At 43.5% G+C, this 20,950-nt stretch overlaps 3 protein-coding genes across 4 annotated transcripts in view; 1 reads left to right on the forward strand and 2 right to left on the reverse strand.

Moving 5' to 3' along the window:
* Positions 1-1,775, reverse strand: part of rps29 (ribosomal protein S29) — an 86,062-nt gene extending 84,287 nt beyond the window's left edge. The window contains exons 1-3 of one of the 2 annotated variants that reach the window (XR_011603358.1): positions 1,680-1,775; positions 1,085-1,184; positions 625-694 (exon numbers count right to left, since the gene is read on the reverse strand). Coding sequence is in view for 1 of the 2 variants with exons in the window: in XM_070987819.1 (XP_070843920.1) it covers positions 686-694; positions 1,085-1,184; positions 1,680-1,741 (171 nt within the window). In the remaining variant the exon portion in view is untranslated. Of the gene's footprint in view, positions 1-586; positions 695-1,084; positions 1,185-1,679 lie in introns of those variants that run through there. The other variant, XM_070987819.1, reaches the window with a different exon arrangement.
* Positions 1,776-2,545: 770 nt separating this feature from the next.
* On the forward strand, positions 2,546-6,857 carry mgat2 (alpha-1,6-mannosyl-glycoprotein 2-beta-N-acetylglucosaminyltransferase). Its single transcript, XM_070988191.1, has 2 exons — positions 2,546-2,713; positions 4,593-6,857. Exon 2 carries the CDS (start codon positions 4,849-4,851, stop codon positions 6,250-6,252), a length of 1,404 nt encoding a protein of 467 aa, XP_070844292.1. The 5' UTR covers positions 2,546-2,713; positions 4,593-4,848; the 3' UTR covers positions 6,253-6,857.
* A 4,369-nt stretch (positions 6,858-11,226) lies between these two features.
* On the reverse strand, positions 11,227-19,024 carry wdr20b (WD repeat domain 20b). Its single transcript, XM_070987505.1, has 4 exons — positions 18,749-19,024; positions 14,850-15,032; positions 13,264-14,670; positions 11,227-12,980 (listed from the first exon to the last, which is right to left on the reverse strand). Exons 1-4 carry the CDS (start codon positions 18,995-18,997, stop codon positions 12,924-12,926), a joined length of 1,896 nt encoding a protein of 631 aa, XP_070843606.1. The 5' UTR covers positions 18,998-19,024; the 3' UTR covers positions 11,227-12,923.
* Positions 19,025-20,950: the final 1,926 nt, after the last annotated feature.

The raw sequence follows: 20,950 nt of genomic DNA on the forward strand, positions 1-20,950 counted from the left end.
ATTTGCATATGCTGAGTATACGTATTTCACATTACACAGTGGAATTACACAGCAACACCACAGCCCCAAAACTAGCTGAGTACACAAAACTGTTTAACTTCACATTTATGGCTAGACTTAGTTTTATTTTGCCAACTGTGTAATGTCAATACTCTAACATCCATAGAGTGTGTACCCTCCAGTTGGTCTGTTTGACTTGAAGAAATTAACCAGTTGTGTACATGTACTTCATATTTAAGACCTCATCAAAAGGTTTATCCAACCGTGATGTGAATTGTGTTAAAGCAGCTCTCAGAAAGCACTTAACGTTTATACTAAAGTATCTTCTCAAGGATTTTACCCATTAATAAATAATCAGTATGTTATGTGCTGAACTGCTAACATGGTGCTTATGTTTATAATTATTGTACAGCACAGGATACCAATTTAATTTGTGTATTCAAAATTTGTGATTGGCTAACAAACCTGTGCTTGTGTATTTTATGTTTAGCTTGTGACATTCACGTCTTTGTTTCTCGTCTTCCTTGTACGTTACTAACAGAACTTATCCCGCACAACGCATGAATAAAAGCACAGAACATTCAACTTGGACAAAAAACATTTATTTTCAGTGATGAATTATCTCATCTTGGCCAGCCATCCAGAGATCACTTGACCCGTCTGAGGACATGTCAGCGCAAGACATCTAGTCCAGCTGTACAAAAAAAAGCAAGTCCAGACATTAGTGAAGGTGAAATGATGAGCAGCCAGCATTATTGTTCTAAAGTCACCCAACATTCGTCATACACTGAAATGAAAGATGCTCAGCTCCTGTAAAGGTGTGCACTACAACATGACTATTACCCATACAGCTAATACTCAACACATTTTTAAGCTCATGCTTCTTAAAATAGAAATTATAAAGACATTAGAACTAGCATCATTATCTATACATGTTCAGGTTCACTTGCATCTCAGCAGCAAAAACGTTGACAACAAACCTTTTATTGTAAACTGATTTAGCTACAAAAAAAAAAAAAAACAAAAAAAAAAAACATAATCTCACTGTCAATTAACTTGAGAAAAGAAGGACAATATTACGTACCTTGACGAAGCCGATGTCTTTAGCGTACTGCCTGAAGCACTGGCGGCACATGTTGAGTCCGTATTTACGGATCAGACCGTGTCTGTTCGAGCATACCCGGCTGGAAGAAATAAAAAAAAGGGGGGTTAATCTGCATATCTTGATATGGAAGCGAAAAATATGGCTGCAGCCTTCATTCATTCCAACTTTAGGTGCAGAAGTTCACGGCACTCGCCGGCTATCATTTGGTATGTGTGTGTCTGTCAAAGCATCACGGCTAAAGCTGGAACCTTAAATATTGTTAAACCTGATCCCGCAGAGGTTACATTACTACAACGCTAAACATTTTATTGTAACGAACTCCAACACTCCTCCTTTGGGAATGTTATCGGTTTCCTGTAGATTCCTCAAAAGCAGTTTCGTTTCAGAAAACTACACAATGCTAATGCTATTAAGCGAGCAGGCAGCATCTTCCGCCGCCATATTAGTTCTGGAGAAGCTTCCATGCGGTGTCCGTTTGGTGATAAATTCTTTAATAATGGAAGCAACAAACACAGTCAAACCGACTCGCTTTAGCACACAAACCGATGATATACACGTATAGTTCAGGACTGACCAGGATCGGGATCCCTGACCGAATTTTCGGGGGTGACTCCAATAGAGCTGTTGATGGCCCATCTTGTCTCTTTCGCTCGAGCGTTGGAAAGGAAGAAAAACGGGCGCGCGTGCGCACATGAAGCTCTCAGATGCCGTGTTTCCGCTGTGGGGTTTTTGTGTGGCGCCTCCTAGTGGTAAGAAAAACTGCGGCATATAGAGGAACAGCCTGCTGGTGGCGTTACAGTAAACATAGTGATGCATTTTATTTATGGATGTACTGTCGCTGCTAGTATTAAAATTGTATTAACTGACTTAATAAAAGGCATTCGAGGTGAAGAACCAAAGGACGGATATGACAAAAACAAATTTTCACAACTTCAGGTCTCGAGTAGATCTGTTTTTGTCTAGTCTCTACTAAACCTAAGATACTAGACAATATTTTCTTTAAAGGACAGACAGAAATTTTACATGTTGGCTCAAACTGTTATTAACTGTATTTATGTTTTTCATTTTTAATGAACATCTTTACACACTCAATGTTCAATAATGTTAGAATACTGTCTGCACTGTTTACATTAGAAATGCACTGTTACACAGAATATACTGCAACGCTCTTACTGCTACTTAATACTCTTGTACACACTTTACTTTTACACATAATCCTCATCTTCATATATGTATATAATATGATTAGCTTTTCTCGTCCAACACATTTCATTGCATTTTTGTACATTTCTGTAATAAAAAAAACAGCTTTATATATGAATATATATATAAAAAATACTTAAAGCTATAGTAAATCCATTTCAGCCTATGATGAGCCAAGGAAAGACTGTCAGCGTCAGAGATACATGATATTTAGGGTGTCTTGGGTGCCCCCCGCTGGACCAGTGCATTGTGGGACATCGGTAGGCAGTGGCTCTGTATTTGGGATTTTTACAGCTAGCTGACAGTCGCGTTTCCATGCAGCCCGCTGGAAGCTATGGAGGACACTGGGACGCCACCGTACTGATGTTCCTCGCTGAAAGGACCGCACGGCTGCTCCAGCTTTAGGTTGGTGGTGTAAATGTGGTTGTTTTGGGGGCGCCATAGTCGCTGCTGTTGACGGGGTTTGGTCTGGACGGGCTGCTTGTGAGTTGCTAGCTGAAGCCGTGGCTAACTTAACTGTTAGCATTTCGGGATGCTCGCTGTCATGAAAAGAGCGAGGCTGCGACGCCAACTGTTGTTTGCAGTTGCTCCGAGAGCATTTTCATGTCAGTCGGCGAAAAAACGGGGACGGGATCTGGTGTTCAAATCGATGAAAGCTGTCGCTGGCTCGCTGCACCCGACGGCGGCCAACACAGGACAGAAAAACTCACCGTTAGTGGGCTTTGAGGGGACCATTGCACATTTACACGAGCGAGGAAACACGACAGACAGACCCTATGTGGATTTAGGGCATTCGGGTTATAGTTAAATAAATGCAGCGAATGAAAACGAGAGTAGTTTGAGCTGCAGAGCGAGCGTTTCACTTTCCACTGAACACGGAAAAGCCGTGCAGAGACAGGCTCATTGCAAACATAATGGTTACATATCCTTTGAGTCAGCCATGAACTAATGTCTTTGAAGTATACATCAGTTATTACTTTCTAGTTAAATGTTCGCTGGGCGCATATGGTTGACTTTGTGGAGTTTTTTAAGAGCTAGATGGGATGAATTCATTATATTTGCCATTAAGGCTGCTACTAACAGTTACTTTAATTGTCAATTAATCTCTCGATTTGTGGCCTTCGTTAATCGATTAGTTGATTGGCCTTTAAAATGTCCATCAGAGTTTCCCAAAGCGCGAGATAAATGACAAATGTCTTATTTTGTCTCCAACCCAGAGATATAGCCTATGTCATAGAGGATTAAAAAAACCCAGAAAATACTCACATTTAAGATGCTGGAAGATTTTTTTTTCCTTACTAAATTACTCAAATTGATAAATTGATTAGCAGAATAGTTGCCAATGAATTTGTCTAATCGCTGTCAGATACCTGAACCAGCAGCAGTGCGAGGGATCATTAGGTTGAGGAGTCTTCAGGCAGGCAGAAGACAGATGAAAGGGTCACGTAGGAAGCCAGAGAGACCACTGATTTAATAACAAATAAAAGATGGAGGCTTGTTGAGCAGAGAGCGTAATGCAGTTACGGAAAGAGATTTATGCAGGAGAAAACACAGAAGCATGGAGCAATAATCAACTGATAATATAACAGAAGAGCAGGGACGGAGGGAGCGAGCATCGGTCACAGTAGAGCATGTATTAAACCGTGTTTGTGGTTTTGGTGATACTTTCTCAGTGTCCTGCTATTTGAAATGAAATCATTTATATTGTTGTAAGTGTGTTTCCATGAGAGCTGGGTGATTCAGCAGAATCATATCATAATATGATCTTATTATGTTCTCGTGTTACAGATTTGTGCTGTCCAAATTAAAATAGAACAAATTAGTTTAAGGTTTTACACAAGCTTACGAACGAGCTCGTTCCATAGCTTCCCGCCACCTCTGGAGATCTTTATCAGCAAAAGCAGTTTGCTCAATTGCGAAGCTGAAACAATTAGTCCATTATTTGATTAGCCAGTACCCTGAAAATGAATCGGCAACAATTGTTATAAACTATTGATCATATCATTTATTCATCAAGCAAAAAGGGAAGCATTTGTTAGTCCTAGCTTCTTTTATCAGTTTTACATTATGTAAATATAATACATTCAGCTTGTGGATATTCAAAGACGTCCCCTGGCAGTCTCAGAACTTATGCTGAGTGTTTTTGCATGCATGTGCCACATTGTGATTTACTGATCTCAGAAACTGTCATAATTAATATTGCAGTTGGGATTTTCAACCATATTGCTCAGCCCTAACTGCCACGATGCGCCTAACATTATTTATTGATTTATTTTTCATCCAGGTAGTTCGTGCTCACTGCTACCCTGCTGCCTCCCAGCAACCGTCATGCCTTATGGAATATTCAGCCACCATCAATGACGTTCCAGCTGGACTCATGTTTACAACGACAGTTCATTTTGCCAACAATTAGCCTCATCGCAGCTTCTTTTTAACCCGGCTTGCTCCCAGTGCTAAGCACATCATCACAACTGCAAACCTGTGCTTTTTGTTTCACTACAATCTGCTTCTCTCCCTTCGCAAGAGGCTGACCCCCTATCATGAGATTCCGAATCTACAAGAGGAAGGTGGTGATACTGACTCTGGTGGTTGTCATCTGTGGCCTAGCTTTCTGGAGCAGCGGAAGGCAGAAGAAGAACGACAGCAGCTCGTTCCCCAAGGAAGTGGAGACGGCGAGGAGAAGCAGCAGCATTAGCAGCAGCAGCAGTAGCATCAACAATCATATTCAGGTGCAAGCCACACCTGCAGTTAGCCGGGCACCTGTTCCACCTATTATTCAAGCAAATGACACACACCAGGAAAAAGCAAAGGACAAAGAGAAGATACCCAAGCCAGAGGTAGATAACACCACTTTAGTCTACCGTGGCATTGTCTTCCAGCTCAACTTCGACCAGACAATAAGAAATGAAGAAAAGTTTAAGGCAGCGCGGCAGAAGGACGATCTGGTTGTGGTAGTTCAGGTCCATAACCGACCAGACTACCTTAAGTTATTAGTGGACAGTTTGCGGAAGGCCAGGGGTGTGGAGAACGTTCTGCTGATATTCAGCCATGACTTCTGGTCCCCTGAAATCAATAAAGTGGTGGCCTCTGTTGACTTTTGTCAGGTACTTCAGATTTTCTTCCCCTTCAGCATCCAGCTGTACCCCCAGGAGTTCCCTGGCCACGACCCCAGGGACTGCCCAAGAGACATTCCCAAAAAAGACGCCTTAAAGCTGGGTTGCATCAATGCAGAGTACCCTGACTCGTTCGGCCACTACCGCGAGGCAAAGTTCTCCCAGACCAAGCACCACTGGTGGTGGAAGCTGCACTTTGTATGGGACAGAGTCCGAGTTCTGAAGGACCATAAGGGTCTGGTCCTGCTGATCGAGGAGGACCACTTCATGTCCCCGGACTTTATCCATCTCTTAAAGCTGATGTCTGCTCTCAAAAGGGAGCAGTGCACTGACTGCGACATCCTCTCACTGGGGAGCTACAGCCACATCGGCTACTCCAGCAAAGCAAATAAGGTCGAAGTGAAGGCCTGGAAGTCCACTGAGCACAACATGGGGATGGCTCTGAGCAGAGAGACGTACCAGAAGCTCATCCAATGCACCGACACGTTCTGCACTTACGATGACTACAACTGGGACTGGTCCTTACAACACCTGACTGTGTCCTGCCTGCCCTCCTACTGGAAGGTCATGGTGAGTGAGGCGCCACGGATTTTCCATGCGGGGGACTGTGGCATGCACCATAAGAAGGCTTCCTGTATGCCCATCAGCCAGAAAACTAAGATAGAAAACATCCTACAGAGCAGCGGGAACCAGTTGTTCCCAAAGAACCTCCTGATAACAAAGAGACTGCCAGCCAATGGGGCCGGGGGGGTGGCCCCGCACGTCAAAAACGGGGGCTGGGGAGATATCAGGGACCATGAACTCTGCAAGAGTTATGTTCGATTACAGTGACCTTAATTGCTACTATTATATATTATTGTCTCTTTTGCATCCTCTATAAAGAAAAAAAAGCCTTTTAAAAGTAAATCTTTATGGACTATTCTTCATATTGCCTGTTTTATTGGACTGTTCCAAATAAAGACGAATGTTGGATTTTTGGCTTCTTTAACACAAATCAATGTCTTTACATTGAATTATTTAAGTGATTCCTGCTTTGTTTTGTAAGTTGCAATTAATAATATACTAAACAATATATCGTTGTGTTTTCTTTAACAAGGCTTTCAGGTTGGTTACCAAAACACCAAAATAGAACATCTCTAAATAGTGGTAAAATGGGAAGAGCAGGCAAGTGCTCATCGGGGTAGTCATAAATTTGGTGAATCTGTGGATTTAGCAGTCCCACTGTGCATGCATAATTAATTTGAGGATATTTATATCACATAAATTTGCTGAGATCAAAGGAGATCCTTTGAGACACCTTGTTCCATTTAAATAATCTCCCAGTTAGCTTATCTTCAACAGGTTTTCTAGAGCACACCGAGAGTCTCGTTACTCCTCTGACTGCAGAGAGGACGTCACCTGAGGCGCACAGCATTAATAAACATGCCTGTGATACTTACATGATGGGGCACGTAGTAGAAACTATTGTGTTCTATAAAGCCTTGACAGAGGGAGTGTATGGTCAGTGCAGGGCGTTTGTTTTATTTTGCTGTAGTGCATCACTGCCCAGCTGGGTACCTGTATCTTTGTGCAGAGATTTTGATTTCACAGATAAATGCACACGATGCACCTGGAGAGCTCCCAAGACACTGATACAACTTTCTCTTTTGTGCTGTCCCTGTTGAAGATGCATTTACATTTTAAGTGCTTAGACCATAGCTCAGTATTGATGGTTTCCGCCGAGGCTGGAGCTCAGTGGCTTCTCTGAAGCTTCATTGATTTCCCCTTCCCCCCTTCCTGCAATGTTTAACAATCAGTTCTGCACACTGTTCAAAATCTGGAATAACTGCAACTTATTGCTGAGTGGACTCGACACACGGCTCATATTAAATACAGACTATGCTGGAGGCCTTTCCCAGACTCAGCCCTCGACAAAAAAAATCCTAAAAAAGAATTAAATGTGACCTACTAAGTGCGAGGCGTATATCTGTAACACAGCTGCTCAGACAAACGTTCAAGAGTAACACTGATGAAGCCTAGCAAAGCCTCCTCTGTGACAAACTATCTCTGCAGGGTAAGAGGTCTCATTTTATTGCCTGTGTGTGAACTTTTATAACTAATGCAGTGTGAAGACAAGACTCTGGGACTGCTGTGCTGAGGTCATGTGACTGGGAAATTGTGCAGCTGCTCCCATGGTGGAAGCCCAATTATTGGGCCCACATCTCAGGGGAAACGCAGCTTAGAATAGAATTGAGAATGGGAGGAAGTGGCACTGTGCTCTTGATACTTGGTGAACGCACTGTTGCCTTTGAAAGTGCTCTGCTTAGTTTCATATTTTAGGGCAAGAACGAAAAGAAAGACACTCTTTAAAGTTGAACATGGACGAGTTATGAGTACTGCTCTTAGTAAATCTTTAGCTGTATTGCACTTTTTATGCCAAAACAAGACAAACAACATAGGATTGACTGATGAAGTAGAGAAAACAAGGACAACAAAAACAGAGCTAACAGGAGAGTGAATATTGCACTTTGATATACCAGATGATCAGAAAGTCTCTGCTACTTCCAAGTAGCCAAAAGCAGCCACTTCGCCTTTAAAGATTTGATGTTGAGTCAGTCATTGGTGTATGAGCATCTCCTGATGGTTAGCAGGAGGCCAAGGCGATGCAGATCCAAGAATCCATGCGCCCTAATAACACTGGACCAATGTTTTCTCCTATCCTTAATTGCCAGACACACAGGTGGTTATCTAATTTTTTGATCAATAAGGTTCTGGATTGTTGCCAAATGCAAATACATCCATTTTAACAAAGGAGCCTGAATTCCAGTGTTCCATTTAATTTATCGTCCAATTCATTATCCCTACTTCTTAACATAACTCATCCCGTCATTTCTGAACTCAATACAGGTCTCAATAATGGGCTAAATATATACATTTCCCAATGGATTTTGTGGAAAAACTGGGTTAATTTCACCATTTCCATAATCTGACGAGACCTGTTTGTTCAGAGGAAATCCATCACTGACGTAACCACAAAGTCATTCTGCAAACTTAATTGTTCGCTCTCATTTTCTGAGGTCATTATCTCAAACTGTTTGGTTTTTGCAACACATCGAACGCTGTTCATTCTTTTGGCCTGTAGCTCTGAGAGACCGTATTAATCATTCATAGCCGTTGCACACATTGCTAGGTAAACAAAACTCTGGGTCAATATATAGAGGCATGCATAGGAGGAGGGAGTTGCATCACAGAAAAGATGATTAAAGCAAGGCCTCGCAGTAGCAATGGGATTCTCTCTCAATCTATTGAGTTCCCATCAAGTGGGACCTATTTCCCTGAGGATGCAAGATAAATGTGGCTGTTTTCCAAGCTCTGACTGTATGCTACAATGTTTTGATTGCTCCTCAAATGGCCAGTTGGATTTAAAGGTGGTTGAGTTTGCATATAATGAATACATGTGGTTGACAGGATAGTGCAGGGAGACAACAAAATGAGGGCGCATGTATTACAGTCAGAGTGATGTTATGTAAAACAGCTTACGAAGCAGCGATCCTGATTGATACCTGCTCAGCACTGACGTGTGCAGCTCAGAGGGGAGATCAGACCGCCAGTCAGAGCTCATCATGTGCTGAGTGACACCCTGACAGGATGATCGGGCCTCTCCAGCCTGCTGATCACAGTCCTCACCCCTTCCCTCACTGTGATGCCACAGGCTACTGGTTTAATGGCTGTGAGTGCTCGTATTTCTTCTAAAAGTGACTCATAAATTATGGAGGGGCAGTTTTATTCTCCACAAGGAATATAAAATATATATGAAGTAGTAGGATGAAGTACTAGGGGTGCATCTGTAAAGAGAGAGAGAGAGAGAGAGAAAACAGGACATACATATGTAGACAATGTTTTCCTACCTTGATCAAGTGATGGTTGCAAATGCAAGTTCACTGTATGGTTATGAGGAATTCCTAAGCTCTCATTTGTCTAAACAATACTGCCACCTGCTGGCCAATTATAAGCCCAACATGCCACAAAGCGGTAATTAGGCTTCAGGTGCGGCGGGAGAAGTCTTCACATCCTTTAATTAAATAAAAGTACCGAAACCACACTGTGAAATTACTCCACTAGAAGTAAAAGTCCTGCATTTAAACTTTACTTAAGTAAAAGTAGGTATTAAAGTAAAATGTACTCATTGTGCTGTCAGATGTTTTTGGATTACTGCTGTATTCATGTGTTTGTTACATTTTATTGCTGTAGATGTTTGAGTTGAGCTCATTTTATCTACTTTGTATACTGTTAACTAGTTTAACCTACAGCAATGCATCATTACCAATTGGATCATATGTTTGTAGTCTTGCTGTCCCATTAGAACAGTGTTTCTCAATTCCTCCTCTGGTCCTCTGGCCCCCCTGCCCTGCATGCTTTAGATGTTTCCCTCCTCCAGCACACCTGATTCAAATGATCAGCTCGTCATCAAGCTCTGCAGTGGCCTGATAACGAGCCGCTCATTTGAATCAGGTGTGTTGGAGCACGAAACATCTAAAACATGCAGGGCAGGGGGGCCCGAGGACCGGAGTTGAGAAACACTGCGTTAGAACAATGCATCTCTCATGAGCTCAGAAAAACGGCATGTTTTCAGCTTTGTGACAATCTATTTTCCAGCGGGTCCAAGAGGTTTTCAATAGTATATCTAACCTGAGAAGCAGGTTAATTGTCAACCCATAAAGGAACACTTAATCAGTTCATAAGAAAAATTGTACTTGATACAGTCCAGTACTTAGTACTACATTACTACATCCAGGCTAAATGGCAGTTCCTGGTCAGTTGAGTGGCATGTTAGTAAAATGCTAGGCTTGCCATTCAACAGGATCTTAGATGATGAACATAACATTGAGCTAAATGTGCCATCATTCCTTTTATTTTTCACACCTGTGCTGTGTCAAATATCTCTCCTGTTGGCTGTATATAAGTAACAGCCCTTCTACACTTGGATCATTTTCTAAAGGCCTCACACGTCCTCAGGTGTTTTCACTCCTGATGCCTGATCAGACCTCTCCTCAGGCCTGTGTGGACTTGCACTGTGCATGCTTTTCCTCTTCCTGCATCATTTGTGTACAGACTTTTGTGACCTTGTTTAATTCCCATCATAGATCCAACTCAGAGGTCTACTCAACCAGATGAAGTGGAAGCACCTGCGTGGGCGTGCAGGGTTTTTAATACTTGGACTTTGGTTTAATACCTGCAGTAATTTCCAGCATGGCCCCAGAGCGGAGGTCTAACGAGCTGATAACACCTGTGTGCTGAGGCCTTTAATAACTCTGCTTCCTCCTGTTGACAAAGAAAAATGAATTGCATGTGAAGGGGGCTCATTGCATTTACCTGAGCTCACACTGAACCAAATGAAAGACCTGACACAGGACAAACCCTCATGATATTCAAATCAGCTTCACGAGCTCCTTTGCTCTCGACTGGATCAGCAGAGAGCTTTTTGTTCCCCTTCCCTTTATTCATAATGGTGATAGTGATCATGCCAGAACATTACCTGCAAGATCTGACTCAATTGTGAGTATTATCAGAAAGAAACATCAGCATATCAGGCGTGCTTTTCTTTGAAGTCTGGCAAAATTGTAATTGAATTGCAGATAAAATGTTCATTGGCTGAGAGCTATTTTATGAATTAACATCAGGGGAGTGATACGAGTCAGCGTTGACTGACCTCTGGCTTCATGTGGTCACGACATATATTCCCAGCTGACACTCACAACAGGCTCTGTGAAGATACGGACGCGTGGCGAGGTCAACACAGTCAACAAAGCAACACAAATAGAACATGTGATCTGTCAAAGCTGTTTTAATTAGGCGACACATGGAGGAAAAGGCTCCCACTGTTAAAATCCTCAGTCTTCCTACGTGGGTGCTTGAAATACACGCTCACCTCAAGCATTTGTTCCATCATCAAGTGCTGACATGAGTTAGTTGGTGATCAACACAGTGTCAAATGTTTGTTCACAAGTTCGGCATCAGTTTAGCATTCATTATTCACAATGACAAGACTCGGAGGTCGGCCCCGTCTGCGGAGCACGACCGTCCATCTTATTTGTTAGGTAGTGAAATCACACACTTGCTGATGGATGAGACTAGTGAGGGAACTATGCCGGCGTTAGTCGTCCTGTGGTTTACCTGAGCTCGGAGTGATGGCTGAATTAGACCGCTGCGTCTGCACCTATCTGCCTACGTTGTAAAAGGAATCTGCAGCGACAGGCTAGCTAGCATTCAGCACTACCTGTTAGATAAGAGGATTTCATAGACATCTCCTATACCAAACGTTTCATTAATAAAAATACACCTGAATTCTCTTTATGTACAACAGAAAAGAAACATTTTCACCTGCATATTCAAGATTCATTTTAATATTATGTATAGATTTTCTGTATTAGAAATATCACTATTTTCTGAAATGAGGATCTTTGAACTAATGTAGTAATGATCATTTCACCCATAAATCATTGAAGTACAATATTTACATATAATACAGAGCCCATTTAATCTGAAACAATATTAAAATAAATGTTCAATAGATACAAAGGTTTTTTTTAATTCTATTTATATGTCAACCTTGTCAAGGAGTCCTTACACACTCCAAAAATGTAAAGCCATTCTCCTCTAACAAACTATTAAGTGCAAACAATTTTTTTCCATATAAAAAACTATGATTGCAGCATCCAGCGTTGAGACAGAGGGAAATAACAAGCCACCCCCCCCCCACAACTGTCTTTCGCTTGTGTTCCTCCATCATGAATCCAAAAATGGGAAAAACAAAACAAGAATAAAAGAAAATCTGTGCAAATTCACTACAAAGTGTGATACCTCTGATTAAAACGCTGGGAAAGGAAGTAAAAAGCTTCAGTCGCTCTTGAGCGGGTGTCCAGAGAGGACTGGGGCTGCCCAGGAAGTGACAAATGAAAGAGACTTGGCATCGGGGACATGCTGCTGCTCTGAATCAATCCCTCATCTTATTCCCTTTATCTGTGAATGCTTCTGAAGAAAGAAAACATGGGGGGGGTCTGAATTAAGCCCATACAAAACGGTTAGGTCGAGGCATCACCACAATGCTTACAGCGTGTCTCGTCTGTGAACATCTACAGGCACAAAGGATTGGGTACTGTTATTTTCAGACTAGACGCGACTTGATATGACCATAGATGGAACAATTAGCCAGTCAACCCCTCCCATAATGCTCCTGGGCGATTTAAAGCTTGCACTCTTACTTCCATTAGCACCCTTATTAACCCCCGGACAGAAAAGGGGGTCAGCTTTCGAACCCTGGCTCGGCCAACATCGGTTATCTAAACATGAGCGGTAACACAAAGAGAGCTGGGTGGCTGTAGTGATGAGAATGAAGGTGACACTGGAGGTCGTGTGGTATGTGACAGTGTGTGACAGTGTGTGAAGAAGCGCTGCAGGGCCTTGGCCTTGGTCATCCTCGTCTCTGTTGCATGGAGCTGTCATTAGCAGCACCAGCACTGGGGCTATACTACTGTTCCACTGGGGGAGTTGGCTGGGTTGTTTTGAGATGAGAGCAATCCCTGCGGAGAGACAGATAACACACATTGATAACAAACAACAGTGTTACTTGAATGTATTAATAGAGGCAGAATAGTGAGGTCATGAGGTTTACTGTCGAAGATGTGCTATTAACCATCAAAATTCTGAGGGTTTAGTATGAATCGAGCATGAAATAACCAAAACCTCTGGCTGCGCACGGTGGCGTTAACAGCTTCTGAATGCAGCGTGAAAAATGCCTGTACTCAACACAATGCAAGTGAAGAGGTGTCACATGACAGCATCCTCGAGAGGCCTGTCACTCACCACTTTCCCAGGCCTAGCCCATGTGCAAACGAAACCCTCCTGACAGGCTGTTACCAGACAGTCCTCAAGGAAGATTAACACAGTGAGTCTCTCGTGAGCGATCTTCTTGCACACCAGCGGCTCGAGCAGCGGCACGTCCTCCATGCGCGGGCACAGCGTGGTGCCCAGAGTCTTAGCCACTTCTGCTTTTGCCGTCCGCGATGAGCTAAGCTGGTTGAGCTTGTCGCTGCTCTTGCTGCTGATGTGACCCATGCTGTGGTTTCGCTTGTGGTCCTTCTCGTGGCGCTCCTTGCGTGAGTCATGTAGCGACAGAGTTGCGAACTTGCTGACGCCAGTGGCGATGAAAGCGCTGTCGATGATGCTGTTGCCCTTGGTGCTGCTGCTGTTGCTGCTGCTGCCCGTGTGACTGTTGGGGGTGCTGCCACCTGCTGGGGCGGAGGAGTGTGGCAAGCTGTTGGACCGAGGCAGGGTGCTGGGGAGGGAGTTCGCTGGGTTGCCACTGGTGCTACTATTGCTCACATTGTCTTTACCATTGGTGCCACTGGGATTAGTGGTGGATACAGTAGTAGTAGTCGTAGAAGTAGTAGTTTGTCCAGTGGCTGGAGGGCTTGTGGCACTCATAACATTAGTGTGAGTTCTAGTGCGGGATAAAGGAAGGTGAGGGAAGAGAATGTCTTCCGTTAGGTCCCACAGACAGAGCTGGGTGTCCTGGCCCACTGAGCCAAATCTGTAGGTCACACTAACAGGTCTACTGTCTGTAGAGTTCCTCTTAGAGAGGCGAGAATGAGCGCTGTTAGCTCGGTCTCTGCCCGCACCGAAGTGAATCTGCTCATGGAAGTCCTCGTCACTACCACTGAACTCAGCGGGGGGGTCACCGTCCTCCACACTCGTGGTACAGTGGTCGAATGCCACCACACTCACCCACGACTTGTGACCATGCCCCCGTGCGATCACTCTGCAGTCTGAAAATGACCACACCGTCACCAGGTCATCCTCCCCTCCTGCCACAATATAGCGTCCGTCCGGGCTCCAGCACACGCACAGTAAGCCACCGAAGTAGCTCTTCATTGTTCCATGGAGCTCCGCAGCATCAAAGCCAAATACCCGCAGGAAGCCATCCTGGCTCGCACAAGCCAGAAACTTGCCATCCGGGGAGAAGGCGAACTCATTGAGCGCCCCTTCACCCACTGTCCAGCGCAGTAACGGGTTGCGAGCGGACTTGCTCTTGCAGGTATGCACAGCATAGCTTTCACCCTGCTTGAGGAGCTGGTAGTGAGGCGCCGTGGTGCCACAGGTGTTTTCCACGTTGTACAAATACATGCTGCCACTGGAGTGAGCCACCAAAAACAGGCTCTCTGAACCAGGAACCCATCGCACACACGTGACTCGTGACTTGTCTATAAGTCTCTGGTGGAAGGGTTGGGACAAAGACATAAAGAGAGAAAAACAAAGAGACTGGTCAGCTAACTATTGCAACATTTTATTAATAGAGGACAAATTAAGCTAAATGTTAGCATGAGTAACACTGTCTTCAGTTTGTTTTAGCTGGCCTAAGCAACAGAACATCAGCACTGACTGGAACCCACCTCTTCATTGAAGAGTTTGCTCGTCTCCTTCTTAATTGGGTCTATGAGCTGCACCTGGCCCGCTGAGAAGCCCACCAGCAGGGAGACGCTCTCTGCTGTAGCTGTGAGAGGGTTGAAGTCGTGACATGTGGGCTGCGTTCCTTTGTATATCCTCTTGTCTATGGGCTTACTAAGATCGGCAGCCTAGAACAATGACACACACACAAATTAGATTAAAAAAAAGCAAAAAAGCTGTGATTGTGATGGACACTTGCTTGGATACTGTTGTTCAAAATAAAACCTAACTGCATCTAAACTATGTTTCAGACATTGCCTCTCCTCCAAGGTGACTCTGATACTTAACTCCACATCTCAGCACTTCTGTTTTTCTCCCAGCTTTTCTCCAAGGATTCCTTGTATAGCAAGACTGACACATAATCCATTTATACTTCAGTCTCAGTAAAGAACAACAGGCCTCTAAATTCCATTTGATTCTCTCAAACACCACCAGGGGACAGCTTATCCCAGATCAGAACACCAGAATTGGGGTCAATTTCACTTTTAGTCTACAGAAAATACCACATTTTTACTCCCTCAAAACTGAATAAAAAAATCTCAAGAGCATTGCTGTCTGCTATTTACTCGTTGCTGGGGTCTACAAAGCGCCAGCCCAATGTTTCCAGAGCATGACATAATGAATTGTGACACATAGAAAGTCATTATCCAAAAACAGAGAGGAAGACCAGCCAAGCAAGACCAGATTGGTTAACTGTTTAGTTTGCCTTCCAACAGGTGGTTGACAACACAACTCAGATTAAACCAAACATGACACAGTGATGTTTTGATGGAATTAAAATGCGGTGCCTCCAGTCTATTTTCCCAAAGATCATCTATTCTTCTATACCGTGTGACACAAGGTTGAATCCTGTGAGCTTATATAGAATGACCATGTCCATTACCATCAATCATTACTTGTTGTGCAAGTTGACAAGACAATCAGCTAAACCTGTTGCAGGTCTGAAAGGAAAATGACAATATCGACCTGATGGACAGAGCTGCTACCCTGACAGGAAGGTATCTGGTGTCAGCTTTGTGCTTTATTGCTGAAACTCTCTTGTGGTCTATTTTCATGCATTAAAAGAAGCAGACAGAGAGCTTAGGGGATGTAAATATAAAGCTGTCAGTGTTGTCAGAGTGAGGCAGCTCTAAATAAAAGACGTATCTATGGAAGACTTTGAAGCTTCAAGCACTACAATGACGCTAAACTTGCTCTGTTGGCTACAAAAATATTTTACGCAATCTTGAGGCTGAGGGGAAAAAACGTTCCATGACAGCGTCCTAAACACAAAGTGAGACACAGCTCAAGGGCTAATTTAATAGTGAAGTGTATAAGCAACCCAAGACTTGACTGGTCAACATCTCGCTTTTCTCAGTCTGTCTGCTGGTTAAATGGTTGGCATAGTGCCTGCCAAGCTCAGCTGCTCAATGAAAATCCACACAACAGTAATTAAATGAAATGCAAGCTGGGTCTAGACTACTGGCCGTGTGGACGGCTGCTAAATTTTGTAGGTCAACTCAGTGGGGGAAGTTTCTGTCTAGCATCCAAATCAGAGGCAAGACACCATTAAAATATAACACCAGACATGCTGAATGGATAGATGTGCAGTGATTCCCCACCCACTGAGATAAGTTGGTGGGCCACATGCTGATGTCAACAACTTGTCCGTCAACAAACAGGCAGCATGACTTAGTCCTTCTATGACTGTCATCTAACAGTCTCCCTGTTGTCTCACCCGCTCTCATTTGCTGTGCTGTCAGAGCTTCAACGTCTTGGGGATGTAGAAATTTTGCACAGGAGGATGAAGAGGATGAAATTATAGTGAGTGAGTTGAATCAACAGCTGCAGGGAAGAGGGGCCCATTGCAATGCCGGGGGAACTGCCCGAGTCAGGTAAACAACACCTTTTTGTTCTGTGGAAACAACTGCGCAATGTCTGCATTCCAAGAATGTAATTGGGGTTGTGAATAGTACAGCAGGAGTGTTTTGCCCCCAAAGCAAATACATCACACTTTCCCCCTCCCAATTAGTCAATTAAAGGGCCAATGACAATGTGGTTGTATACGCACATGAACAAAGTTAAACCTCCGTCCACGCTGCCTGCACCCACAGCACCCTGCTCATTTCCCAGCAAAACTCCATTAAAACCAAGCACCATCCAGGTCGCAGTACGTCACCCACCAATGGGAGTACTGTGGTCTGCTGTGGCGCAGTGCATTCTGGTTGTTGTAGGTTTTCTACCTTTAGAGTCAAAGCAAGTAACTCAACCCTTCGTATCTGCTTTCTATGGTCATGCAGTAGCAATTAAAAAAAAATCTGCATCCATCTCCTCCATAGACAGCCAAGTCTTACGAAAAGACCATCTGTGAAACACCGCTTTGACTGATCATCTCAGCCTTCAGTCCAACCATCACTGTCAGGAATGTGGGTTGGCTGTAGCAAATACCAAGTTAACTAATTTGCTTTAAATTCAAAACTTTTTACAAGAAGATGATCCCATATTTTACCACATCTACTGGCTGCTACCAAAACGTATTATCAGAATGCAGATTATATTCACATCTAGCTCATTTCGAAAAGCTCATTTGGAGCATTTCGTCCACAGGTTTTGTTCATTTGTGCATACTGTGAGTAAACACAGACATCGTACTCTGATGCGGGGACACATGCAGAGTGGTTTGTTTGCAGTCAGAACACAGTGGAAAGTACCATTTGAAACAACAGGCTCGCGCGTTGCTCCCATTTAAAGATAATCTAATCAACAGATGCAACGTCTGAAGAGCAATTGTTGTACAAGTGTGTGCTGGAATGCAGCCATTAGAGCCCATCTCCGAGGCGAACTCTTGAGGCGGCACGTCTTAATAAGATGCATCAGGACAGTGTTTTCTAATCACAGTTGAGAAAACTGGAAATTTTGTTCACTGAATGAAGACTGGCATACGGACCACATGCAAACAATTTTAAATAATACACCGTTGATGCTCCATAATTGAAAAGATAATGAAATAAGCTAATACTGATGCACATTTTTCTATATTCCAAAATCAAATCCTCTGTTTATGCTATCTTTCACTGGGTTTATTCCACAGAAATATAAAATACATGCTACATTCTCCAACGCTGTGAGGCTGTGTGAGACCACGGAGACCACCTGAATTGGAGAAACAGCAGAGTTCTCACTGAGAGGCTCAGCTACTTCAGGGACAACCACATCATCAGCATGGTCGCTCCTGTCAGTCACCATCTCTGCCACACAAGAACAAACGTGGCTTGCTGCAATGACATCATCACTGTGTGCAACCAAACAGTGGATCACATTGCATCAAATCCAAACCCTGACAGTAGCGTGCACACATCATCACATCACGAATAACAAACTCTCCTCAGCACCACCCCCAAAGCTTACAATGTCAACATTAAGTTCTGTGAGAGAAATACTTTAGTGCTCCCTGCTGATGAGCACTGCTGACAACTTGTCACCCATATGAAGCTTTGCCATGTACGAGGGTAAACAAACACATCAAGAGACATGACATGACAAGCCATTTCTCACGGTACCCAGCTGGCTGGAAAACCTCGTGTCATAGCTTGTCACTGACTAAGAATTCAAACAACTGACGGACTCTGAGGTGCACACAAGTCTCACCGAAGCTAAAACAACTACTGTGGCGATGTTAGCTAAGAATGCTAATTAGCTCCTAACTCAGCTAGGTCTGCTACATGGCCTTGTCTTGACAATCTGCGCACTTCAATGACAGAAGCCGGGAGAGTTGACAGCCGGGCTGCAACACATCTGGAGATGCCAAATCAATGGGCTGCTCCTGGACAGCGCGGGCTTCGTCGCTGCAGTCAATATTGTTTACCTTTCTCACGCCTTTGTAGATATAAAAGTAGAGTTCCCGGCCCACATTGAAACAGATCCTGTCGCCGTTGCCGGACTGGTCGTTTACATTGACGAAGGAGACCTTGACGGGATTGGAGCCCTGCGAGTTGAAAGGCACCCTGTTGGGGCGGCTGTATTCGGAGTGAGTGAGGAGTTTGTAGACGCCTTCTCGTGTGGTGAATTGAGTTTTAATTTCGTTCATCTCCTTCCCTCCTCCCTCCGCCGCCATCTTGGAAATTGGCGTTCATCCTTGTCCGAACCCCGGATGTTACCAACAGCGCATGCGTCGGGCCGTTGAAGTCCTGCAGCCATGCGTATAAAGTCATGTGAGTCAAAACTAGAAAAATAAACAGCGTGTGACGGCAGAAACCAGCTTCAGACACGATAACCCGCTCTTAACAGACTATTATTATACAATGAATACATCTGACAGAAAAAAAATCACCTCTTTATTGCAGTTTCTCTCTAAAAACAGCTGCAACTTATTTTATGACACAAAATAGAGAATGTCTGTTATAATATTTGATACTACCAACGTAGATACAGTTAAAGGGCAACATTAAGACCTAGTTGTATGCAAAACATAAACATTAGTTCTCCATTATAGTTATAATTACATGGACAGTCAGCTTCCAGTGGTGTCTACCGTCAACTGGAAACATTTTGATTACATAACACATCTGCAGAAAGTGTGATATGCTGCCACCCCCTGGTCAGCTGAAGTCATAACACCCACACTAGACGAGAAAATTCTCGTTTTCTATCAAATACGAGGTTGTATTTAATGTGTAGTCCCGCATTTGAAAACCTCTGTTTGTGAGTTATTGAGGGTAAAATGCTTTGTGCTGGATGCTCTCATTACTGACAGCTTGCTTTGATTATTTCAGCACTGCTCATTATAAACAGTACTTTACAGAATTGCAGTATTTTTTTTCTGCAGCTACTCAGCCACAATCTGATTTCATACAACCCCAGCTTTAGTTTTCTCAGTGGGAAAATAGACTAAAATTGGACTTAAATTTGCAGCACTGATTTAATGCTATTAAAAACTAATGTGAGCAGTGGTCTGTGCAAATCTTAAGGTGCTTGTTAGAGACTGGTGAGATGGTCCGTCTAAATTGTTCTAGCGAGAAATGAGTTAGAAATGTTTCATACATGCAGGCCTGACAGGTTTCATGATTATTCTCCAGCTCATCCTTCAGGTATTTTATTAATCCCTGTTCAAATATGAGATGACTGGTTCTCGTTTAGACCTGGTGGAATAAACTTTCCACAGCCTGTTGTGTCTTTACAGAGTTAAATGTTGTCGGCCTGTGCTGAATTGAAGCTGACAAAGTTATTGAACAAAGCAGAATATCAACGCAACAGAGAATGTTGAGTGTTGTGAACGTCTCAATGGTAAAACACAGCAAATAATCAATAGTCAATGGCTTCTGAATTAAAGTAACACAGAGAGGCCACTCGATGGTGCTGTTTTCCAGGTTACTGACACTGTCTCTCTCTGGACTTGGTGCTCATCTTGCAGTGTAATTTCTCCTACGCAGACATGAGATGACTTGAGAAACAGATATATAATTTTTTTCCGACAGATATGTGATGATATGTGATAACTGGAGAAAATATTATAACCAATGGTAGCTGAAAGTAGTTGATTTGTTGAGTGTGATATTTGCTGGGATGTGATCTTGTGATAGCAGCTGACCTGCTGAGAGTGATATCGTAGCTGATGCGCTGAGCATGACGCTGTAGCAGAGGTGGAGAGATCATGAGTCGTAGAGCATCCTTATCAGGGCTTTCTGGGACTTTCCCATGACTTTGCAGGTGTCTGGGCAGCTGCTTCTTCTTTGTGTGGTGGACAGTATATAAGACCGAACACAGACCACTGCAGGTTGGAATCCTTCAGGCTTGCATGCTGTGCATTTCTGAACATACTCCCCTTTATTGTCGACAATAAAGTACTTTGCTTCTTGGTCTTCTGACTCCTGCAGATCTTTATTGAGCACCTTCAAGAGGATTTTTCCTGAACAATTGGACAGCTGAATTTGAGTTTTTTGGCCCTTTGTGGTTTGTAAATTCAATTTCAACATTCCACAACTTGTTCTTCACACTGGCTACCATTTGCAGCACATGTTGTCAAATGTTGAAACATTCCCCCCTTTGTGACTGTAAAGTCACATCGTTG

Source organism: Chaetodon trifascialis, chromosome 19 (genome assembly GCF_039877785.1).
Source record: "Chaetodon trifascialis isolate fChaTrf1 chromosome 19, fChaTrf1.hap1, whole genome shotgun sequence".
NCBI classification, from domain to species: domain Eukaryota; kingdom Metazoa; phylum Chordata; class Actinopteri; order Chaetodontiformes; family Chaetodontidae; genus Chaetodon; species Chaetodon trifascialis.